This window comes from Anopheles maculipalpis, chromosome 3RL (assembly GCF_943734695.1).
Source record: "Anopheles maculipalpis chromosome 3RL, idAnoMacuDA_375_x, whole genome shotgun sequence".
In the NCBI taxonomy this organism is placed as follows: Eukaryota; Metazoa; Arthropoda; class Insecta; order Diptera; family Culicidae; genus Anopheles; species Anopheles maculipalpis.
The window spans coordinates 49022846-49048790 of NC_064872.1; the positions used below are offsets into that span (position 1 = coordinate 49022846).

At 42.3% G+C, this 25945-nt stretch overlaps 3 protein-coding genes across 3 annotated transcripts in view; 1 reads left to right on the plus strand and 2 right to left on the minus strand.

The window, feature by feature from the left end:
• Window positions 1–25945, minus strand: part of LOC126563292 (uncharacterized) — a 77959-nt gene that overhangs the window by 47586 nt on the left and 4428 nt on the right. The window lies entirely within an intron of this gene.
• LOC126562164 (xaa-Pro dipeptidase) lies at window positions 2476–18091 on the minus strand. Its single transcript, XM_050218593.1, has 8 exons — window positions 17855–18091; window positions 17548–17739; window positions 14968–15015; window positions 9314–9375; window positions 9192–9236; window positions 2793–3507; window positions 2581–2732; window positions 2476–2509 (listed from the first exon to the last, which is right to left on the minus strand). The coding sequence occupies exons 1-8, from the start codon at window positions 18044–18046 to the stop codon at window positions 2476–2478; spliced, it is 1440 nt and encodes a 479-aa protein (XP_050074550.1). The 5' UTR covers window positions 18047–18091.
• On the plus strand, window positions 3978–5853 carry LOC126561867 (pre-mRNA-splicing factor Slu7). Its single transcript, XM_050218218.1, has one exon. It carries the CDS (start codon window positions 4000–4002, stop codon window positions 5851–5853), a length of 1854 nt encoding a protein of 617 aa, XP_050074175.1. The 5' UTR covers window positions 3978–3999.

Below are 25945 nucleotides of genomic sequence, written 5' to 3' on the forward strand. Positions count from 1 at the left end.
GCGCGCATATATATATAAATAAGGAATAGTGTAATAATACTTTATTGCTAACGAAAACAACACATATAAACAACACCTTGAGTGCGATGATTTCTGTAAACTGGTTTTGCATTGTTTAGTTTTGTGTGACTTCTCTCGCTCTCTCTCTGTGTGTTGTGACTGTGCGCGCGTACCACAATTGAAAGAGAGATTTTTGATAAGGCTAAGAAAAAAGCGCAAAAACATGAGGAAGATGCGTTTATATATTCACATTTAAACCAGCTGCTGTAATATAGGATTGCGTAAATAAAACATTACTAGTGAAATGGTTGAATCGTTGAATGATGATGCCTGGTGTACGATGACAAAATAATTAGTTATCATAATTTCCAACGTTATCCTGCATTTCGGTGTTGGACAACGTGTGTGTTTGTGCTTGACGTTCAAATAATTGGTTACTTGCGACGAAATGTACATATATTGGCCTGCTGCAGGAGAGTCCGGAACCGCTCACGGTCCCGTGCCGTCGTCCGCCAATCCGTTATCACGGCCTTGATGGCGATTGATTCCACGCTATCCTCCCACCTCAATCTGGGCCTATCACGCCTCCTCTGTCCGTGTGAACGACCTAAAAGGAATTTCTGAGCTGGGTCGTCCGGTGCCATGCGTATAACATGGCCAGCCCATCGGAGCCTGGCGAGCCTAATTCGCGGCACAACGGTGAGATCAGTTCGTACAGCTCGTCGTTTTAGTGGCTCCTCCATTGTCCTTCCACACATACGGGGCTAACGAGCATCTTCCTCTCGAACGCGGCTAAGAGGGCTCCGTCTGTTTTGGACAGGGTCCATGTCTCAAAGGCGTATGTGAGTACTGCGACTATAAAGGTACGATACAGTCCCAGCTTCGACCGTCGCGACAGGTTTTTTGAGGTGAGATATCTATGCTGTTTTCGGTATGGATGGATACAACATAGCGTAAAAATTGAAAGATTACGTTTAAGAGTATCAATTACACAGGATGGGCAATATGGACAAATGTCCAATGCTGTGCATGTGGTGCTCGGTAAAGCCAGTATGTGGGAATAGAAAAGGGTAGCACAAGGATAGCCGTTAGGATAGTCCATTTGGGAATGCAAGCACGAATGAAACATGGCTAGGTCAAGAGACAGCTCGTCCGTTATCCATTAGGCCCCTTTGGTTTTACACACTAGTTAGGGGTGAGCAAAGGAGAAAAACCAAACTCGGCCCGTCAAAACCTTGCTGTGGGTGTAGCGTGAACAACCGAAAACGTCGATTTACGTTACGATTTACGATTACGTCGATCAAAATGAAGTCCACAATATTTAATGTAATGTATCTTTTAGATCCTCAAGAGTACACACCTTATGGTCGGAATCATTCCGAATCGTTTGTTCGAATTGTCCATTGTCAATTCGGAGAATTTTTCGTTAGACTTACCAGTATTGTTTTCTCAACATCTCATCAATTGGCGTAGCATTCAGACAGGTTCGTGCAAATTGACTGACGAGAGCAGCGCTGAACAAATTTTGCTGAAAGAGTCGTTAGGAAGCTCGTGTGTCATATTAATCATGTTTACAAGACATGATCAAACTGCTCCTTAAAAAAAGAGACTCATGTGTAGAAAATGACTTAATCCAAAATTCACACTGTCAAACTGTAGATGTTGTGCGATTTTATATTGAACACCGCTGGGAAACACTTGTACTGGTCCTTAAATACTCACTGTGTATATTGGACAAATCAGCAGTGGCGAATACAAAATAGGCCTGCATCGTATAATGACTCTATGCATGACGATGGGTGGGTTGTTGTATATTTCACCTAAAGGTCTATTGATAGATAAGGCTGGTTTGTAAATTAGTGAAGTCTCTTGCAACTCCAAAGAACTACGAGGACTCTTTCTTTATGCGGTCCATGTGACAATGAGGGCTCTTTCACTTCGAGTTCTCATGATACATGAAGGTTATCCCTGTCGATTCCAGGCAATTGATCTACCGTACGTAATCCAATAGCAATACAATATTTCGGCTAGCTGCTTGAGATAAGGTAACACATAGGGCGTCTGGTTCAATTTCAATTCAAGGAACGGTTTGAATTCCTGGCAGTAATGAGTAATGGTCGTACGAAGAAAAGTACTTGGTTCTACTTATCTTATCTTAGTACTAACTTATTACTATCACTTCAGTGTAACACGATTGATGCTTCAAACTCTTTCTGTTGCGATGCGATAGTTTATTCAATTGAAAAATAAAATAACAAATTGAAACAAACATATAATGGCCTTTCTTCTTGCCAGTTATTCATAAAATGTGGAATAAGTGTTGAACATTGTGGCCTGTAAATATGTGAAGAATATACTTCACTCTTCACACGACTTCCGAGGACATTCATGTATGTGATCCATCCATCCATCGTGATGCGGCATAAAAAGGCACCTCAATGTATCCACTACGTTTTGTTGCGGCTGATGGCTGCTTTACTTAGCCATCCAGGCTTCGATTTCTTCCACACTGTAATAAAATATAATCCAAATCAATTACGAAACTCTTCACGTGCATTCTTCGATGGGCGGGCTACTTACGTTCTCGGAACGAAGGTAAAGTTTTCAATTCCGGTCTTTGTAATCAGCACATCATCCTCGATGCGAACGCCACCAAAGTTACGGAAGCGGTCCAGATTTTCCTTCACCAAAAACTTGCTCAGATAGGGATCCGAGTATGCCTTGTTCAGCAGCTACGGAAGAAAAGCTCTTCTATAGTTGTTGCTAGTAAATGTTTCTCCACTTAGACTTACCGGTTCAATAAAATAGCATCCGGGTTCGATGGTCAAATACATGCCCGCCTTTAATGTGCGTGCCGTGCGCAGACGGTTAACCCCAGCTCTGGAGGATCGTTCCGGACAGCCGGGCAGATAGCCACCAACATCGTGCACATCCAGACCCAAAAAGTGTCCCAGTCCATGCGGTTGGAAGATAGCATTCAAACCGGCCTCCATCATCTCGTCCACATCGCCCTGCAACAGTTGACCTTTGCGGAGCTCCTCCAGCATTACGCGGTTAGCGAGCAGATGCATGTCCACCCATGATACACCTTCGCGAGCAGCACCACAGACGGCATCGCGAGCAGCGAGCACAGCATTGTAGACGAGCTTCTGGTCCTCGGTGAACTTGCCATTGGCTGGGAAACTGCACGTAATGTCCGCTGCGTAACCACCATAGTTAGCACCCATGTCAAACAGGCACATGTCACCGTCCTGCACGGCACAGTCGTTCGGCGAACCGGCATGGCCGTAGTGCAGGATGGCGGAGTTGGTCCCTGCACCGCAAATGCACGTGTACGACACATGCCGACAACCTCCGACGGCGTACGAATGGCGCAAAAATTCGGCCTCCGCCTGGTACTCGTGCATGCCCGGTTTCATTACCTTCATTACGGCTTTATGCGCGTCCGAAGAAACGCGGGCCACATAGCGTAGCACCTCGATTTCGGCCGGAGATTTGATGACGCGGCTGGAAAGATGAGAATAAGAACAAAATTAAGTTTATTGTTTGTACATTCAGTTATATGAGTGTCACTTGTGAGGGAGGGTTAAATACAGAAAATACAGTTATAAAACACCCATGAAACGTCGTAGTATAAGATGGTGTAAGGACCATGTATCGCAGTCCTATATACCGAACAAAGCGATCAAATGTTTTGAAATTTATTCGCACCATCCATGCGATGTTTTTCATCAACAGCGCCACAGGCGGAGAATAGCCAAACTATAGCAGCACTGTAGGTCACGTGTTTATACTGGAGGTTTGCAACTTTTCAAGTAAAACGTCAACAAAACGCAGTTGTCAAGCGCTTTGTTTATTTCGTCGTGAAAAATTAACACGATACGCACTTTGCTGGAGCTGAATATTTGTTTTTCTGTGCAAAAGTATCGAAATAAGCCAAGTAACTGTTCAAATCTAACTTCAGCAACGTACGCCGAAGCGTAACATTCGTTTTTCAAAATGGTGAGCTCGGGATCGCGTCTCCCCCTGTCGATGCTGTTGCAGACAAAAGAGGCTGCCGATGAGGAACCTCGTAAAGCGTCGCGTGAAGATTGGCGTAAAGCGAAAGAGCTCGAGGAAGCACGAAAGGCGGGTAATGCACCAGCTGCGGTTGACGAGGAGGGTCGCGATATCAATCCCCACATTCCGCAGTACATTTCATCGGCGCCATGGTACTACAACACGGCAGGACCTACGCTAAAACATCAGCGCCCACAGGATGATAACAGCACTCGCTCCGGTATAGACGAATGGTACAAACGAGGCGTCGATACCTCCAAACCATTGGTGACCAAGTTTCGTAAGGGAGCGTGCGAAAACTGCGGTGCAATGACGCACAAGCGTGTCGATTGTATGGAGCGGCCGCGAAAGGTGGGAGCGAAATTTTCTGCCAAACAGATAGCACACGATGAGTTTATTCAGCCCAACATAGTAAGCGACTACGATGGGAAGAGAGACCGTTGGGCCGGGTACGATCCAGCGAATCATCGGGAAATTGTGGAAGAGTATCTTAAAATCGAGCAAGCCAAGCGTGAGCTGCGTGCTCAAAAGCTGAAGGAAAATCCGGACCTTGCGGAGGAGCAAGACGAAGAGGCCGATGAGGATAGGTACGTGGACGAGGTGGACATGCCCGGTACGAAAGTCGATTCGAAGCAGCGCATTACGGTGCGAAATCTGCGCATTCGCGAAGACACGGCAAAGTACCTGCGCAATCTTGATCCGAACTCTGCCTACTACGATCCGAAGACGCGCTCCATGCGTGACAATCCTACGCCACAGCTCAACCCGGAAGAGACAGAGTTTGCGGGAGAAAATTTTGTCCGCTACTCGGGCGACATTCAGAAGCACGCACAAGCGCAGCTATTTGCCTGGGAAGCGTACGGCAAGGGAGTCGATGTGCATGTACTGGCGGAACCGACCAAGCTGGAACTGTTACAGAAGGAGTACGACAAGAAAAAGTCTCAGTTCAAGGATGAAGTGAAAAACAAGGTGTTGGAGCAGTACGGTGGCGAAGAACACCTGGCCGTGCCCCCAAAAGCACTGCTGCTGGCACAAACGGAAAACTATGTCGAGTACTCGCGATATGGTAAAGTTATCAAGGGACAGGACAAACCCATCATTCGTTCGCGGTACGAGGAAGACGTTTACATCAACAATCACACTACCGTGTGGGGTTCACACTGGAGCAACGGTTGCTGGGGCTACAAGTGTTGTGAATCGATGATCAAAAATTCTTACTGCGTAGGTGAAAATGGCAAAGCTGCTACGATTAAACCCGCCATGGAAAACGAAATAGCGGAAAGCGGAACGGCCTCCCTCGGAGAAAGCGAGGCGTCGAAAAAATGTTCCGAAAATCCAACTAAAACTTCGACACCAACGGAAGAAGTACAAGAAACGGTTCAAGCACAGAGGCAACAAACTCGTGAGAGTTCAGAATCGAAAGGACCGGAACAGAACAAAAATAGTAGCGGTGACAGTAATAGCGACAGTGACTCGGAGGAACCCGATCGAAGCAAGGAATCGAGGAAATCGAAGAAGAAGCGCAAGAAGGAAAAGAAGCGACAGCAGCGACGGGAAGAGAAAAAGCTGCGCAAAAAGTCCGAGGGTAAGGTGGAGAAGGACAAACTTCAACTTGCCTTGGAGGCGGAAGAAGCAAACGAACGGCGGGCAGCGGAATTGTTGCGGCAGGATGAGCGGAAACGGCCGTACAACAGTATGTACGATGTGAAAGCACCGACCGAAGAGGAAATCGAAGCGTACATGCTTAAACGGCGCCGCGAGGAAGATCCTATGCTGGCTTTTATGAGCAAGTAATGCAGTTTAACTAACTTTAATTCAGTTTGAATGATTAAATAAAACAAATAGATTTACAATCACTTCTACAAACACAAATTCTTATGTTATTTTACTTGTACAATCAATCCTACAGTATTACACTGATGACTAAAAATGCTGTACAGAACATGGTTGAATACACTAGCTAAAGCAGTTAAACAGTTAAGGTAACAAACTAAAGTCACTATTTTTAAAACATCGTATGTATCACAATTGCAAGGGCTCTCTTCAGTTCAGACAGTGTTGTGCTCATGGTGGAGGAGATCCTTCGACTGATACAGCCACCGTACCAGGCGGTGGTAACGCATCTAGGGCCGCCTTCATTCGCTCAATCAAATAGTCCCGCAGTTCCTGCGGATGGATTTTCAGTTTGTACAGTACATCGAATCGGAGCGTTGCCACCTTCAGTCCAAGCCTTCGCAGATGCCTTATTCGCATGACCTGTGGTCCGATCAAATACTTTCCAGTGCTATCGAAGTATTCCGGCAGTTGCACCAAAACCGCCACATTGATGTTACGCTCTTTCATCGTGTCCATTGTAAATATATTGCCCAGTCCGGCCGGGTGAAAGATAACATCCACCAGATAGAGTGAATTAACCGGCAGATGTTGCAGAATGGAAAACTTTGTCATGCATTCTGGACCACCGGCCAATTCCTCCAGCTCGGCAGTAATGTAGTTGATGATCCGCTTTATACGTCCATCGTGAAAAACGGCCTTGGCCGAATGGTCACGCGGTAGCAACGGTCCATCGTACTCAGCACACTCGAGCGTAAGCCCGGTGTCAAACACTTTCAGTTTTCCGCGCACTATATCTAACCGCTCGGGGCGAGTTTTGGCATGCAGTACGTCGAGAAAGTATGGGTTGAAGATCCTGTTCACAAAGTTCAGCGGAAAGCGCTCTAAACAGATATATGCGAACATGATGTCGATTGTGTCTGTGGGACGAATTTTCGCAAAATGCAGATCCAGAAACATGTTTACCGTGTCGAAAAACTTGATCGAATTAGTCGGCACAAAATCTAGATAGGCGAACGGGCAGAACACTGCCTTCAGGTAGGCTGGTTCGAGCTGGCCAAAGTTCGCAATGAAGAACTCACTGCAACCATTCAGAATGTGTCCATTACGGAGGCGAAACTCTTCGCAGTGACGCAGTATCGTGACGATAAGGTTTTGTGAGGTCACCTTGACTCCCTTCGCCTTAACATAGCGCTCTACGGCACGTTCGATTTGTGCATCCGAGTAGGCCAGGTTTGTGAATGCTTCCAGTATCGCTCCCAGCTCATCCTCTGCCACGGCATGAATGTTTGTGTTTAGCCAGCGGGCCAGCGTATTTGTTACTCTAAACGGAGACAGCTTGCAGGCGACAAGCGCTTGCAGCACCTCGATCGTGGCATTGGGAGACATCTGCCACCAGAGCTGTGGAATGCGTCGTTCCAGTACCGTCAGCACCGCTCGTCGACTGATTTTGAGATAGGGTAAGATGGAAAATACGAAATGCACGTTGCGCTCGGTAATCGCCTTCTCCTGGTCGGCAATTCCGCTCCAAAACTTTTCCACCATCTCTGGCCGACGGCACTGCGTTAATACTTCGATCGCATCGCAACATTCCTCGATGGAAAGTACGTTTTCCGAACAGCGATACACTAGTTCGTTTCCCAGCATGTCGATCGTTTTCGGTAGCTCCAGGTAGCTGCGCAATTCATCTAAAAGATCAAGAATGGATTTCGAATCTGCGTTGAACACGATGCAGTTGACGATTCGTTCGAATGGCTCGCTTTCTTCTAGTTCCTTCAACTCCAACAAACTCTCCACCTTAAGTATCTTTTCAATGGCATGAATGGCTACGCTAGGGCCGTATCCGCTTCCGGGGCCATCGGTCGCTCGTTCGTGCAGTACCGTTAAAACTCCTTTAGTAGAGTGACAACTTTCGATGCTTTTAATCGTTTCCATTTCGGTTTCCAACGATGCCTGTACTGCGGCCGATTTCCCACCACCTATTTCTGTGTTACTAGATGACGCGGACGGTGGTGCTGTGATTATTTTATTCGACACGAACGATACAAATTCATCCTCGGCAATCTTTCGAACGACCACCGGTAGCTCCTGGATGTCACAACCTTGTTGCACCAATATCGTGGCATTACGGACGAATTTTTTCGTGCTGCCGGTAGCAGCAGTTCCACCCGTTGCACCGGTTCCACTGTCCGATGTGTTGGTTGGTGGTGGTGGATCGTCTCCAGTATCCTTCGACGAAAAGGCACACACCCGTGCCGCAAACTGGGGAAAGCAATACTGCAATGATGCACCGAAACCACCGGCTGCTCTGCGAGGCGAACGCAAAGAATACCACAACACGCAGCGTGACATTGGGCGTTATATAAGCTCGAGAGTAATTCAAGATCTGTACTTAATCCAAACACTCCCATACACACACACGAACGCGCGGTTTCCGCTGAGGACAAGAATCGTGCACGCGAATTTAACACATTTCCTAACTTTTGAAATTCACTTTCAGTAATAGTTGAGCATGTTTGTTTTCTTTTGCACCTTTCAACGAAGTTGATATTGCAATGTTTATATTTGAACGAAACTAACGTCAAACGCACATGTAATTTTGAACGAAAGCACATTGAACGAAACATTTAACGTATGCACCGTGTAGGGGTAGCTTGTCAACCAGCCCTGCAACGGAGTGTAAATTTAAATGTACCGTTAGCGGTTCTTCTTGCTGCCGTGGTTATCCGCGATCTGGCGAAACCCTCCTAGCCTCGTTCGAGAGTAAGATGCACAGAAGGATTTTTGACGTCGTATGTGTGGACAAGGACAAGACAGGAGCCGCTACAATGATGAGCTCTACGAGATGTATGATGAATTCAATATCGTACAGCGAATAAGACTAGCCAGGCTCCGGTGGGCTGGTCATGTCATAAAAATGACTCCGGACAACCCAGCCCGTAAGGTCTGTTTAGCTCGTCCACATGGACAGAGGAGGCGTGGTAGGCCCAAATTGAGGAAAGTCGGGATAATGGATTGGCAGACGACTGCAGAAGGCCAAGACCGCCAAGCGGTTGTAGCGTCTGATAAGTAAGCAAGTAAGTTTATCCGCGATGGTGTTTAGAATTTTACGAGCAATGATTGTCCGCTGACGACTTTTCCAATATTTTACCTCTTTTTTTCTATTGGACAAGCAAAGTTGAGTAGAACGGGTGTAAAAAACTGATTGTTTAAATATCAATTCATTTGTCAAAAGTATGCATCAGAGATGTGTTTTATCATGTTAGCAAAATGTTAAGAAAAACAAACAAACAACTTACCTTTCCGCAATTACCGGGAACAAGATATCGGTATCCGATACAAAGCTAAGGAAGTAAAAAAGAATATTAGAATCGGTAAAATCATCACTCTCAATATGTCAATTTTTATCACTAGTACATACCTTTCGATACCCTTGAAATAGGCCGGTTTTGCCACTGCTCCACTATCAGAATTCGGTCCAGCCTGTGGACGAAACGAAGCATGCAAAGAACCATTTAGACACATTTTAGTTGCATTATATTCCGGCTAGTTTTCTATGTTTTGAAAAACAGTCCGACCGTTCTGATCCGTTCCAATTCCATAACAACACGGTATAGGGCTTATTGACAGGTCGTTTACATGATGGGTGTGTGCGGTTGGTTTTTGCTATGTTTATTTTTTATTTAAAGCGCCAATGAGACATCGAACGACCACTGAGGTGGGAGAATGGGGGGAAGGGGGGGGGGGGTTTCCATCGTCGACGGTCCAACCCTTTTTACCCGTTGGAACAGTGCAAAAATACTATCATGAAACAATCGTAAAACTAATCTCCCAAAAGAGTAAAACGTGCACTCCACTACGCGTCACAAAAATGGTACAAAATTGACGTCATTACGGGGTGTGGTGGAACCACAGCCAGCCCAGCCAGAGATCACCCGATCTTCTACTGTGGAATTTGTTTGTAAACATGCGCACAGTGCGCACGGTTTATTCTGTGTCACCCGACATTTGTGCTGGCATGGTAATACGTGGAGGGGTAAAGTTCGTGTCGGACTCCTTAGCTCACTTGCTTTATCTCTTCTGGGGCTTTGGTATCCCGCCAACCGTGCGCCAATCAATGCCAAGTGTACGTGAAAAACGTACGAGTTTCATTACACATTTGGTAATCGTTTCGTGTGTCGTGGCGCGGTCTTGGTGGCGCAATGATTTCATACCGTTTCATCATCACCATCAGATCGTTTAGGTGTAGTTGAGAGATAGCGTTAGCGTTTCGCCCAACCGGGGGGAGTGAAATATCACGACAGTTGATAAGAACGATCCGATTCCATTTTTCCCTTCTCATCTCCCAGTTTGGTATCATCAAGCTTTGGGTTTACGTTGGCTTTATAACTGAGACTTTGAGCATGTACCTTGGGAGTGGCCAGGCAGGGGACACTACATCGAACAGAAGGAAATGCGCAACACAATCATTGATCATGCGTCGTTTGCGCTATTATCATGAGCATGGGCCATTTTTGCACAGCGCAGCGAAATTTCAACGTCTACCAAAAACGCCAGCCAAGGCCATCTCGTGCCGCGTAGAATCCGGTACGAGGCAGTGCTTCGCACTTGTGCAATTCAAACTTATCAAGCAGGATTATTGCAGCTTTTTTACCAACAAAAGTAACACAACAAAAACAGCAGCTGAAATGAAAGTAAACAAAACGACAGATATTGGGACGGAAGTTTGTATATTCGTGCGATTGCGAACGAGCGTAAACGAAACCTCCTATCCCTATAGCATTACAAGTAAGGAAAATTATCAACGAATTCTTTCCAAAAGTTGCAAATAGGCGTACTAACAAACTGCTTATATAAAACTGTATTATCTTAGCTTAACCTTCGTTTCATTTTAAACGATTAGATATTCAGTTTTGTATAATAATTACACAAGCACACGTAAGTGAAGACTGGTAAAATATTTTCACCGGTATCACTTCCAAAACAGACTCCAATTAAAGCGGTTGGTCACCAAGAAATGAATTAGTCATTATTTTATTTTTTGTTTAATTCCAAGATGACGGTTCTTTGCCGTATGGTCAACACCACATATGTTGACTAATTACAAAATGCACCAGGATTTTGTCCCGGGCATACTGGGTTGATGGATTAGTCATTGATAATGCCACAAAAGGGAGAGATTTTGCAAACAAATAATATAATATGATCATTATGAGATATTTGAAGTCATATTCTAATTTCACTTGTTCTTCTACTACTTCTTCTTCTTCTTCTTGGCTCAACAACCTCTAAGGTCATGTCGACCGTCTAATGGCTTACTAGATTCCCAGACAAATGGTATGACCTATCCGAGAAAATAGTTTTTCTAGGCATTTTAAGTTGATTGTTCAATTACAAAAACAAAAAGTACCAAATATTCCCGGGTAGGTAGTCATTGCAATAAAGGTTAATGTGTCGAATCCACCGGTAAAATGGAAATACTACTAAGTCTTTCTATAAAAAGGATTAGTTTCAAAGATTAGTCTAAAATAAGTTTACCTAGGTTGTTACACAAAGTTTATTTTCTCCAAATACTCGATTATTAACGAAAAGTTAAGGTGTTTTTTTTTCTTCTTGTTGGTTAGCAATGGGATCGTTTACCCAGGGCTTTACTTTGCCAGCTTGTGAGTACTATAGTAGCTAAACTAGGGCACACTACGACGTGGTACGTGAGTTTCACATAAACACAACACCACCCCACATGACACAGGGCAACAGTGTGTGTGTGTGTTTGCTTTCCTTCCAACCCGGCGGCAGGCCACCATCCGGCCTACATTGGAGATGGGAAACAAAAACAACCGCAAACCCCTCCCGTGCACACATCCATAAACATGGCCAGCGCCAACCATTCAAAACAAACTTCACCCGGCCACCCCAACTCGGATTGTCGGACGGAAGGGAAGAACGGTGGTGGGCAGAGCTGGTGAACAAGCAATAGAAAGGCAGCAGTGGATGTGAAGCGAAAAATTGAGATTTGCCAAAGATGCGCATCACTCGTAGGAGGTTGTTGGCAAGCGCAGCGAATTTGCAAAGCTTGTGTTTAACTCCCCCCCCCCCCCCCCCCCCCCTTCTGTCCTTATGGTGGCTGGGGTCCCTAGACTGGGCGCGATCATTTTGAGCGACACCGAGCGATTTGATCCAAGGTTCATGTGTAGAAAGTGGATAATCAAAATAGACAAACCAAAACAAAGGCTTCAAGCCTCACACTCACACCGACGCAATGCACCGCCTCGCATGGGAATTTAGAGCGTTGTTACTCTGGTGCGTGAGGGACCCGGACGACACCGCGCGGACGGCCTGGGTTTTTTGGCATGTGAACGTTTGAATGAGCTCTTTGCTGTGATAAATTGCACGAAACCTAGGTGCCAGCTTTTGAGTGGTCGTTTTACTTTTTGCCTACGATATGTTGTACAATTGGCGAGTTTCCTGTTCGTTTTAAAAGATTTATAAGTGAATTGTAATGCAGAAATGTTTTTGATGAAATTTAGACAACAAAAAAAACGACGTTTGCCGTTTGTTTACCAAGTAAAGTTTCCATTCCGTATATCCAGTGGTTAGAGGAAAAGCTGAATCAGCTTTGTATGCCAATGCAGCGCAAACACATTTTACATATTTATTCCTCCGTCCGCTATCGTCTGACTCGAACCTCGAAAGAAAAACCTACCGCACAAGTAAAAAGCTGCCAAATAATGCATACAACAGGCCCGAATAAGGTAGCGAAAGGGCAATAACGGTTAAATTTTGCACAACTCAGCAAGCCGGTGCGCGCTTTTGGGAACGTGGTGGTGGTGGATGATGGATACAATACAACTGCCCATGATCACACCACCATTGCCGTAGCAACTACTACAGCACGACAAACACATGCACACACACACACAAGTACAACCTCGATGCACGTATGATGATGATGGCGAGCGGGTTGAGAGCTGAAATGGAGTCAAGGCCTGACTAGCTTATTCGATGTGCCGGCGTTTGCTTTGCAGCAGCCTCTTGTGCTGGGGTGTGTTGTGACGGCGACTGCTGGCTATATTGTGACGGGGTACCAATGACGAAAAGCGGTCTACGAGCGAGGTGGCAATAGTGCGCTTTTCATTGAAATTTCATGAACGGAACTCGCCAAATTAATAGTCACGTACGCAACGAAGGCAGCGTGCAAAAAGTGTCTGTGGCGAGGGACCGAATGAAAAAAAAAAAAAAACCCACGACCAAGCTCTTTGGGAAGGTAGGTAGCGGCAGGTCATGACAAAATTTGCGATCTTTGGCGGCTCTGCGAATTGACGGAAATTGAGCAAATTGCGAATGCCAGAGCGGCAGAGGGCCTTGAGACAGAATCGTACAACACGTCGTGTCTAGTAAGCAAGCGGTGGAAATTAGAAAACATTTACAAAAGATGCCAAAACTCAACGAAATCTATTTTCCTTGAAGTATTCGCAGTATTTTAAAAACGGCACGAGCTAGCTGAAACGGTTTATTTTGCTTAAAAAATAGTAATATGTAAGACTTAAGTTTTATGTGTAACAAATTACGATAGCAATAACACCAAGAACATCATTTCAATGGCAAGAAAACCATAAAAATGTTTGTGCGTCTGTTTGATGTTGGAAAACAACCTTCAAGTTGACTGAGGTCATCAGAAAAAAGACAGACACCTTCTAATTTACCGATCGTTTTCCAGCTATGAAATAAACTACAGAACCATTTGCACATGGAATCAAAAGCGTAACACTAACTTCTGAAATGATGTCTAATCTTACCTCAAGTAACTGCAAACTGAAAAGTAAATAGACTTACTATAGACTTAAATAGAATAGAGTAATCTACAGCAAATACCAAGATTCGCTAAATCAATAAATAAACATCTAAACATCACGCATAGCATACATTACATACACAAACTACATTTACCAAATCTTTTCTCATAAAGAGCACATGATAACGAGGGCGAGATCAACATTGTAACCACCGTAACAGCTTATTCGATATTTCCCTTCTTTTAGGCCAAGGGCCTTTTTCTAACCACCGTGCAACGCTGTAGCGACATAGTGAAACAAGGTTTGTTTATTTAACATCCATCTCATCTAAACAGATATACTGCTGATAGCTGCTGCTGCTGCTGCAATGCCAGCCATGCATGCAAGCAAATTGCCCAGCCAAAGGTGTGCACACACATATAACCGTCATGTTGGCTGACTGTGTGCGGTTTTACCAACTGGTGTAGTATATACAAATCCCACCACACGGCTAAGAATCGTTTTAAAATAGTTTGTATGTGCAATTGGCCAGGCATAGGAAACTACAAGAACTCTGTGGGCGAAAAGAGTGGTGATAAAACATACATCTGCATTTACAAAACAAAACAGAAAATGGTATTATTGCAAGCCTTGTTGTTAAAGACAAACTTTGCTCAATGTAACAAGTGGGTAGATAGGTCTTTGCTTTGACATAAAAAAAGTTTTTAGCGAAATTAAATTTTATTTCTACTATTTTTTTTTTTTACTTAGGAGACGCGTATCAGCCTCAAAATAAAGCTATATTTTGGTCATTTATTTAAAGGCAGAGTTATCCTCAGACCTTTGAACAAGAATGTCAGCGTTTGAGACTGAATAACGTAAATAAGTTATTGTTTAGTTTGCATACACAACAAATCCGTTTATAATATCAATTGACGAAAATACTAATTTCAAATCGTTGATTGAATTTGTGTAGCGTCATCAATGCGTAAGGATAAAAACTTATCAAACAGCCTATAACTAGTAATGTCAGCTCGAGAAAACAAATCAAAGCAGACACAGGTTCCTGGCTGTTGGATGTTGGTAGATAGCGTATTGGTCAAAGTCAAAGTACACATTGAACTTTAAATAAAAAAGTCGTTGCAAAAGTTGCACATCAACATTGTAAAGCGAATAAAGTTTAAGAGTTTTCCACGAATCAGTGTTATTTTTTGATAAAGTTTAATACATTGTTAATAGCAAGTTGATAAGGTGTAAATTTGAAATTTGAAATTTACTATTCAAAACAGTAAATAATACTTACCAAAAGCAGCAACACCGATGGTTCCACCTCAGCGAGACACTTGGCAATCTGCGAACAAAAAGTAAAGTAAAACCTCCAATTATTTCAGATCTTCTTCTTCTTGGCTTAACGGCCTACTAGGTCACGATGGTCATCCAATGGCTTACTAGACTTGCCGATATCACGTAGTTGAATAGTCAATCCTCACAACGGGGGAACGGTTCAGGTGGGAATTGAACCCCGGTCATGTCTTGTGAAAACCGGCGCCACTGTTGCCTTTTTATCACCGGCTCGGTGACACCATTTCAGATAATGTTTCAATTGTAATTTTCCTCAGAATTTGTTTAAAAATCGTACGTAACATTCTTGGAATTACCCTTTCTTCCTACATTGAGCGTAACAAGGGCAGTACAATCAATACAATAGTTGTTCTTGTTTTATACATTTCCACAATCACTAATTCAATTACTGGTGCGAGTCGTACGCCACATATCGATAAAAATGAACTCGCTTCCCGAATGATGTGACACGGTGCATTACATAATTCATAAACTATGCCCTAATTATGGTGCAATGGCCATGCACATGACTTCGTCAGCATACCACATGACACACCCGGGCAAAACCGCCTAAACCGCCCGCCGCAATACTTGTGGCCCATTGTGTGGTAAAGGTAAACGCCGGACGATCGCAGATGCAAACAACGAATGTGTGAGAATGTGTTCGATCGATTGCGATGGGGAATTTTTTTTATCTCCTTGTGGTCGGGTTGCCGAGTGGCCACATATCAAGCAAATGTCTGTGTGTAAGTTACTAACACAACGGAGGAATACGAAGATTGTTGAATCGTTTGCGGCAGGTATGAGCCGGTTTTAACGGCTACCATACCAAACGAAAGGGGAGACAGAAGACCGGGTAGACTTCCACATGAATGGATACAAACGTACGGTACAACCTCGTGACTAATGATGAAAGCTGTTTGGGACAAAATGGAAGTAGAAATACTATTTGGCCAGATCTCTCAGCATACTTCAATTCCTACACCCATGGTTCTTCGAGTGAGTCACTTGCATGACGTCCCTGGTGCAGTATTTTCCACACTGTTAGTCAGTCAAATGAAATACCAACGTATCCAACGCTCCGTACTCGTTTGGAGTAGTTTAAAAAAAACGAGTCAAAATGTAATAATTTGCATCTTGGCGTATAACATTCAATGACGTCCACTACCAGACGCAGTGATGCAGATCAGGTGGAATTTATTTTGTTTTTCTAAAAAAAATCCCCAAAATTAACACCAAACGCAATCCAAACAGTCAGACTTTCCCGGTCCGTGCAGCGTGTCACGTGTGTTCGTTGCACTTTGGTTGACACATTAGGCCAGAGAAGACTTGCGACGCTCAATTCATTTGGCAGACGCGCTACGAAATCATGCGGAAATAACCTCCGACTTGGGTGTCAGGCCCAAGAAAGCAGGAAACAAAAAACAAAAAACCAGACATAAACCACAGGGACACTAGAGTATGTCTAATTTTATTTTTATTCCTGCACGACAGAGTGGGTGGATGGTGAGCGACTTGAATATTTGGTTTGTTGACAGAATGTAAAAATAAGACACGGACATCTTTTCGTACTACACGGGGTGCGGGAATGTTCACTCCATTCCAACACAACGTTCCTCCATCGTACGCGATGTGTTTGAGCTTTTACACGTTATTTTATCTGAAATTCTGTACTTAGTAACTGTTTCGGGAGAACAAAAATAGGAAAGAGTTTGGTTAAGTCGCAAAGAACTGACCAGCTGTCATCAAAATAAAGCAATGTATTTGTAAATCAATATATCTAACATTAGCCGCTGGACGTAGACAAGTCATCGTAGGTTGAAATCCCTGATCTGGACCTAAATAGGAATAACTAGGAGACATGTGACATTCATGACCCAGTAACTGGTTTGGCCAAATATAAACGAACCGTTTTCGTTTTATTTTTGCATGTTCAATTTGTAAATCTGTTCATCAACTTTTCTGATGTGAGGAAAATCTGCTCCTTTAACATCAGAGGATATTGATCAGAGGTTCATTTCTGTCTTTTTCCGATTGCTTTTGCGAGCATTCAAATGCTCGCTTGCGACTTGTACTGTTTGGCAGCATATTTTCAAGCAAGGCAGTCCATGATGCTCATAATTGACAACGATCGCGGAAGCAGGTAGGCCCAGAAGAAAAAGATCGTGGAAAAGAGGTCAATCAAAATTAAGGTATATGTTTTGATAATACATAGCAACAGAGTTCAGTTACAAGATACGTGCGAAAACCTTAGGTGATCACTGAGATCATCGAATCATCCTTCCTCTTAGCAACTTTGTCTTCATAGGTAAACCGAGACAACACCAACCAAATCATCGCATTTGTGATTCGAACAGAAATTTCAAAATTCCAACCTGCCTTCACCATTTGCTACCTTGTTTACAGATTGCGAATCAATTCTCGCACGGCGGAAATAGATTTATTCGCCGCATGACTGCTAAACAACCGCAAAGCGATAGCGGCTGTAAAGCGATGAATTGTGTTGCTGCTATCGATCGCATAGAATGTTGAAAGCACTTACCTCATCGGCATAATATACTGCGTCCACTTCGTACTTCTGCTTGAAATCCTCCAAACCCAGCAACGGCCCCATCCAAACGGCATATTCTTCCGGTAGACGTGGCACGTACAGTACCGAACGTCCGGTTTTGATCTCAACCGTTCCATAGCAACCCGGTTCCGTCACACCGAACAGGTACAAGAAGTACGATTCCTGAAAATACAATAACAAATCCAATTCAATAACACTACCCTTCAATATATCGCGCATTTTTTTTTATTTTTTGGAGCCTTATGTGCTATCTTCGCACAGTTCAAAGTGCTCTCACCTGTCGGAAAACATAATCGACGTCCGTGTCGTAGTGACTAATGTTATCGCCACCCTGGAGCAGGATCACGGGCTTCGCATCCGTCCCAAAGTTATGGGCATGCTGCAGTTCATTGACCACCTTTGCTCGGTTGTCTCGGTACAACGTCATCGGAATGGCGTGCGTGTGGGACCCCATTTGAAAGACGGCCATTTTCGTAGCTTGTGCGCGTGCGTTTCGGAGATGGAAGCGAAACAGTAAGCAGTAAGCAGTGAGCTGTAAAAATAGACGAAATCAGCACGGTGAGATATGATTACAAATTGTAACGTCTAGCACGGAAGCAACTTTGTTTTGTGTTCCAAAAGTAGGGTACGTAGAATGCAAAGTATATGCATCACATATCATCGACTTGTTGCTAGGCAACGTTTCACTACTTGATAAGACTGATCGCACTTCATGGAAGTTTGGAAGGTGATGGAAGTTTTTGAGCATCAGATTTACCTACGCATTGTTTCGCACTAATCGATCGAACAAGATAAGCCACTATTTCTACGTACATCAGGCTTAAAACAATTCCAAAGTTTTTTAAAATGTAGCTTCAACATCCAACGCGTCTTTGTTGGCTACGATAAACATATTATGTTTATTCGCTATGTCCACATACTTTATTGCCAATTACTTAGTGTCTAGATGTCCGGAAGTTCGTTTTTGGTATCCGGCAGACTACAATCGATAAAACAAAGTTGAGGTGTGGTGTCTGTAGGCATAAATATTCAACCGTGTTTGTTATTCATGCTTATGAATATGACATTTTTATAAAGCATCAAGAACCTTTAATTTTGTACATTAATGATAGATAAAGATGTCCTAAAACATGGACCATGAAAAAGTTACAAAAACTGCCTAATTAATCGAGACACAGCGTTATTGAACCATAGGAATGTCGGTGTGCAAACAACAGTGTGATAAAAAAAAAGTGTAATTAAACGCGAGGTTAAGCCCGTGACGATTCCGGTAGCTTGGCAATCCGACTGGAACGCTTTGGAGAAGAAGAAAAGGGAAACAGTTGAAGATCGGCAGTGCCAGGGGCCCAATAAGAGAAACCAATAGAAACATGTACGTGTGTGCAGGTGCAACGGTATCCAAGGTGAACAAACGTGAACAGAACCTTCAACATGGAAAAGAAATATGGCTCAACGTTCTCCGTCCGCCAAAGCAGTCGACTATAAACTTCCATATTTTTCTACAAAGTAATTACAGAATACTCTGTACTTAATCCGTACAGTACAATCATATGTATGTTTTTAAAAAATATTTTCTTTTGAACGGTCAGGCCCGTAATATAGACCATAAGGCACCATAAGAGGCACCGTCATCTTGGAGTTAAATAAAAGAAATACAAATATTCAACAATATACATAAAACAGATTTAAAACATAATCTAAAAGGTGTATTGAAAATGTAACCACAATTGCTGAATTTAACGGTAGATCCTGTGAAGTCCATATTTACGTGTGGTGCATAAACCCATGTGCTGTCACCAATTATAACAAGTATAAACATTCTTCATTCTTTAATGCCCTTCCTCCACAAATTTCATTCATCATTATGTTTTTTTGTTCTAAGTTTTCGTTTGAATTTGGACTTAAGGATCGATTACGCTGCCATACGCCTTACAGACAAGACATTATATTGATTAACAAATGCATGGTTTTATATTCTTCTGCCAACTTTATCGACAATTTAGCACACCAAAATCTAACCTTGACTGTGTAGAGTATCCAACGGATCTTCAAAGATCATTTGTAGATTTCTAATTCTGTCGAAATAGCTCCCAAAATTCAAGAGTTTTAGAAAACCAACAAATTTTCAACACTTTCCGTTCATAATAAAAATAAAAAAAAGACGGAAATATTAACAAAAAGAACTACCGGACCAGCCATTCCATAGAATGTTCATTTCTATGAATACAAAAATTTTAAATCCTATCTAATATTGATATTAAGTTACGTCATGCGCAAATTTTACCTTAACCAGTCATTTTGACCGGTGGTTTGTGAAACGATAAACGGCGTATTTCAATGCGAAATTCTCACAAAAAGGTGATTGTGTATAACCGACAGACGTATTCCTTGCAATACAACTATGAGAGGAGCGGCCCGGTGGCAAGGCGACGTCGGTCTTAGTGCGACAGAACCGGGGGTCAATTCCCATCCAGACCGTCCACCCGTAGTGAGGATTGTCCATCGAACTACTTGGTGTCAGCAAGTCTAGTAAGCCATTCGATACTCGGCGTAGGAGGTCGTTAAAGCCAAAAATAAGAAAAGGGGGAAGAAGAAGATAACTATAAGAAAATATTGTGGTGGGAAGAAGAATATTTGTGTTCACAGTCGCCATGTGGTAGAGAAGAAGAAACTCGGACTTATAATTCGCGACGAGAACAGAACAACGTGATTGCTAACTGTGCAGACCAATATCTTTCTTTTATCTGACTGTCCAGGCAGTCTAAAGATTCTAGATGAGAATCTTCCTTACAGGAAAGTTGGAGACATCGAGGCCTTACCTTTGGTAGGGGGACTCTCCATGCTCATCGGCGGAGCAAGTCGGCCAAGCGACTCTGGATATTCAGAAGGAATATCCCTTACTGGCATGTTGGAGGTTTGAGGCCTTTCCTTGGGTAGGGGGACACTCAAACCTCTAGAAAGAATTGAACGCAAGGTTTAGCTTGTTGTACCTTCTCTCTGCCTGTCTGTCTGTGTGTGTCGAAGGCTTCCAAGACCGCTTTATTTATACCCAATCTTACAATAGTTTTTGGTCGTTTGAAAATGACCACCAGTCATTTTGACTAGTCTCGGTAGAGTTAAAAGCGTAAAAATGGCGGTATTTCAATTCTAGTGTTAATAAGTTTGGCGAACTCTAGCACCTGTATTATCATCTCTTTTGATAAATTTTTCTACAAAAGATACATCCTTTATCGCTCTTTACATTGTTATTTGTAATAAAAATGTTTTTTTTTTCTTGTACAGACACACCCCTATCAAGCAGTTCCAAGTTATGATAGATAAAGTCATGTCTAATTACTTTGCTCTAAAATAACAAGCAAGTATTTTTAATTTAAAGCAGCAGTAAGCATTGAACGATTAGATGGCCGACATTTTTCGTAAAAAGTATATCTTTCAGTGAAATGAAATTCAGCAAACTGTTTCAAAGTACATCATCGTTAGTGTTTCCGCATCAAGGAAACCAACGATTACACGAGTACTAGATTCAAACAAATGCTACCAACTGTTCGATACACGTGTCCTTGTAGCACACGTACGTGCCAGGACCTTTGCCAGCTACTGTGAGAGTCCTTTTCCTTTCATCGCATCGTCGCTTCAACGGCTTCTGTAAAACGATGGTTACATGACTGTTTTGGTTTTTGTGTTCGTCTTTCTTTCATTGGCTATTATCACATTATGCCATCGGTGGACACGCATGCGCCACAATCCTGAAACATTGGATGTAAAAAAAAACACATCATGCCACACATTGCTTCGATGAATCAGATAATTAGCAGTATGGAGAACTTGTTTGTCTATGATGCCTGCTTTGTCTGCTTTAGTTTTTAAGGAAAGGCAGGATTCACTTAGTAATATAGTAATTCAATCACCAACCAAAGGCCTGCTCACAAAACGAAAGCTGTTTGTTTGTCCTCTCATCTGCGAACATTCGAGACTGAAGTACACCTCCACAAAAGGGTTTGTGCACAAAGCTGTGTCGACGACACGCTTATTCACTCTCACTACTTTCTCTCTTTGTACTGTTGAACTTTGAACTTTTACTCCGCGCACATTCTGTTTGAGGACGAGAACAGTCTTCGAGAAGCCTCCGAGTTCCTGTTTAACTCTGAAAAAAAGATATGACAGAAGTAACAAACACAGAACACAAAACGCATTCTTTGCATTACATGTTTTCAACTTCAGTATTTGCCTACTTCAGTCAATCGAATCATATTTAGACCGGTTCACCCTCGTAGGTTATAAATGTAAGTCAACCATTATCCATCTTACAGACACACCTAGTAGCAGTATGTTATTTGGGGGCAAAAGAGAGCGAAACACAACAACTCACTGTCTGGCCTGTTTTAGTTTGGCTGGTGTTTAATGCGTCTGAAACCATTCATGATTCTGTGGAGACATCCGCCACATCAAATTATGTTCTCCCACGTCCTTGAGCGCAACCAGAAAGGGCGTCACGGATGGAGCCTTCATGTTGCTTTCTCTTGATGTGATGGAGTGTTCGTGGAATGGAAAGACATGAAATACCATTCGTAGCGCCATTTATAGACTATGAACTTGAAATTTTTTACCCAACCATCATTATAAACTTACGAAATCGTATCCAGTCATCATGTTTAGTGCAATGCAAGCATAAAACCACCATACAATTTAACTTATGTTTTGTTGTTGTTTTACTTGATTTTTTGGATCCTGCATTCAGCCATTTGCCTAAATAATTCTCCTGCTTTATTTATTTGCTCATTCCTATGGGTTTATCATCACGACAAGTTCAATTTTTTAAAATTCGACCTGTTGCAGTTTGACCTGCCTTCACGATTCTCACGCAACAACACCTTACCCCAGACACACACACACACACACACCCACACATACATATTTTGCGCTAAGGTCTCCCCAAGGGCCAAACAAATGACCGAACCCGTTCCTGTGCACACGCCCGCCCACATCCTTAATCCTCATTTTTCCTACTTATCGTTATTGGCATAATTTTTTAAATTTATTTTTAGGGTTGTTTCTCGGAAGAAATGCTTGACGCGCGGGTGTGAGTCATCACGGTGTGCGAATGATTGAGTTATTTGTTGCGTGTTGTTGAAAGGTTTTTTTTTTTTTCTTTGGTGAACAAAATTTAATTGCTTTTTCGCATTTGGATCTTTGGACCATGCTAACTGGGTGTGTAAATGATTTTGTTCTTTAATAACTGACAATGTTTCAATATTGTGCCTGTGTGTGTGTGTGTTCAAGAGAGTGAACATGCTGTGCTGTGCCTTCTTTCTGTCCATTCACATTTCACTTGCCGGTGTATGGGGGTTTTATTAATCTTACTAATGGTTATATTCCTATCCTATACGTCGTTTGTGTGTTCAATCGTTACCACCCGCGTTTTGCTCAAGGTATAATTTCTATTTGTTGTCCATATATTATAACATTAAATCGAAACGATCAGTGCGTGAAACAGTCAGAATGCATGGTTCATATTGTGTAGTACGAGAAGAATTTTCACACATACACCGCCGCCGCTCTGGGTTGCGCTTTTAGTTGGTATGATGCTGATTAGTATGTTCTACGGTTTTAACACGATCCTTTTTTTTCTTTTTTCTTTTTTTGGACAGAAGTACCATCGGTGTGTGTTAAAGTCAATAGTGAAACGATCTATCCAAACGTGCAAACGTACACACTCACACATTCATGACGGTTTTCCATGATTCGTTTTTCGTTTCTCTACAACATTCTATGGTTAGAAGGATAGATTTTCCCTTTTTTTTTCAATTTATCATCATCTAAAAGGTTTTAATACTTGTTCCGGTTCGCATGTTGGGGGTGCGAGACCATATGTATGCAGCGTGAATTTGCATTCCGTCGCATGCTAATGTGATGTGATGATGCATGATGCACTAACTACATGCCTCCTGGCTCTTCGATAATTCCCTTTCCTAGACGAAGTTTAACCCCGATGCATTGGAATACTAGTATCAGCCACACACTGTTAATTAATCTATTATGCCTTATGCTACTTCACTTCTCAAGATGTTAGCTTTAGTGTTACACTGTCTTTTCTAAAGTGATGTATGTAATTAGTTGCTTGAAAGTATGTACATTTGCTTCCTATTTTACTAACTTTTATCTACGTCGTAGGTGCTTCCGCCTTACTTCTCGTTACTTCTCTTCATAATTATGAGTAAAACAAATAATTCAACCTGATTGCTGATGAATTGTGCAAACCCAGAGTGTCATTTCAACGTTGGAAGGAATAAATTTCACATCATTTTACTCATCAGTGTACGGGTTTTGTAGTTTATTCTATTCAAGCATGCCGATGATGAATGCTTCGATCCGGAACTGTGTTAGTAGCACATGCAGCTATAGTATTAGACACATTTCTATGCTGTTGTTTTTGTTTTAAGTTGTGTGCGAATACTGTTATGGCCTGAAGTTGGGTTCGAGGTTGGGTAAAAATTCAAAACCAATTTTTTTTCTGCTTCTAGCTTAAATCTGCAATGAAAGTACCTTCTGTTTGATCGGTATTTGAATAATGTTTTCATAAAAGTGGTCGCACAATCAAAGTTTTACAAAATAAAATCAAATAAAAAAAAAACTCCCTTACGTCATTGCGATCTGTCCTCTTTCTGCAGCTGCGAGAAAGTTCCACAAATGTTTCAGTAAATTATACACAACACAAACTCAAACCCAAATTTAACTAAAGCTTGGAAAGAAAATAAGAGAAACAAACCTTTAAAACATACAGCCGGAAAAAATGTATCAACTATGTTCGGAAAACTCATAAAGGCAAAGTAACGGAATAAATAAAACCAAACAACGGGAACATTTTTTTTTTTTCATACCTTGGCCACGCTACCACCGCAATAACTGCGGTTGGCAACGTTGCAGGACATTTGTTTTGTCTATTTTTCTCTGTTCTCCTCTGTACTCTCCTCCCACTGTTACAAATTTGATCCACTCACAACTACTACTACAACCGGATTATATCATGAGAGCAAAACTAGTCATTAAATTAGCATTAATATGTTTAAATCTTTTCCTGTTTAAGCGTAAACGATTTTTGCTTTTTAATTATTTTTTTGTCACACGTTACAATGTGTGTTGCTGTTTTTTGTGTTTTAGCGTATGTTTATTGTTTGCGATTTATTTTGCTATTATCTAATACTCTAACATCATTCATCATTCTCATTCTGCAATAGTGTTTTTAATTGTCCTTTTTTCCTTCTTTTTGTGTTTTATTGTTTTTTTTTTTCTTGTTTCGTGCTAAGCATGTGTTATTTATTTTCCTGTTTTTGTCTCTATTTGTTTATTTTTTCTAAAAAAAAAACACACACACATCTCGTACAATTGGGTTCCATAGCGAAAAAAAACCGCAACTAGGGGAAATCAAATGCAAACCCTACAGAGATGTGAACTTAATAGGAAAAAAAAAACTGTTAAGGAAATGGGGGTATCGAAACCAAGTTAAGGACAGACAAACCGCGCGCAAAAATTCCAATAATGCAATCCTACCTAAACTTATTATAGTTTTCCCTTGCAATAATTACCTCTCTCTCTCTCTCTCTCTTCGTTTTTCAATCAGAAATTATTATATTATCATAGCGCGTAACCTATGCTTATTTACAGTAAAGTATACTTTATGGGATAACAGTTCTTTCTATATATTTAATCGTATGTATTATCGGTTCGCGTCCAACACATTTTGCAAAGACAATTAGAATAAGCACTAAACGATCCGATTAAGATATTTGTTGCTCTAATTTCTGCCTACTATGCGGCTGATTTAATCCACCTCTTGCTCATTTTCTCTCTCTCTCTCTCTCTCTCTCTCTCTCTCTCTCTGATTGTGGGGACACAGTATGGACAGTATGTGCCTTATCTTCTTGTGCATAGAGTTTAGAATAGTCACATGACGATGCTGGTGTGGAGTGCTAACAAAAAAAAAAAAAAAACCGAGGGCACAATCACATGCGCGCGCGCTCGTGCATACCCAAGAAGGTAATGATGGAAAAAACAATCCTAAAACGGATTTTCACACACATAATTATTAACGCATGACACGTCAACAGTTTAAGAATCCAGCGAGTGTGCCCTTCGAAACTTTGCACCCTACATGCACCGGAGGATGCTGCTTACTCTATCAGCTGATCATGTCCGTCATTTTTGTGACATTGCTGTTATGAGTGAGTTTAATGAGAGGTTTATTTCTGCTGTCTGTATGTATGCTGTCGGTAGACTTTTAAAACATGGACTAATAAAGATCGTCGCAGGTCGCCGCACAATTGCATCATTCTTCCCCCTGTGCGGAAACGAAATTAAACGACCACGACAC

What these genes read in the sequence shown, in the direction of transcription:
- LOC126561867 (XM_050218218.1), top strand. Translation starts at nt 4,000, where the DNA reads ATGGTGAGCTCGGGATCGCGTCTCCCCCTGTCGATGCTGTTGCAGACA.
- LOC126562164 (XM_050218593.1), bottom strand. Translation starts at nt 18,046, where the DNA reads ATGGCCGTCTTTCAAATGGGGTCCCACACGCACGCCATTCCGATGACG. An exon ending in TCGATTATGTTTTCCGACAG is followed by an intron (nt 17,740 to 17,854) that starts GTGAGAGCACTT and finishes TTGTATTTTCAG; the next exon opens with GAATCGTACTTCTTGTACCT. An exon ending in TTTACCTTCGTTCCGAGAAC is followed by an intron (nt 2,510 to 2,580) that starts GTAAGTAGCCCG and finishes ATTTTATTACAG; the next exon opens with TGTGGAAGAAATCGAAGCCT.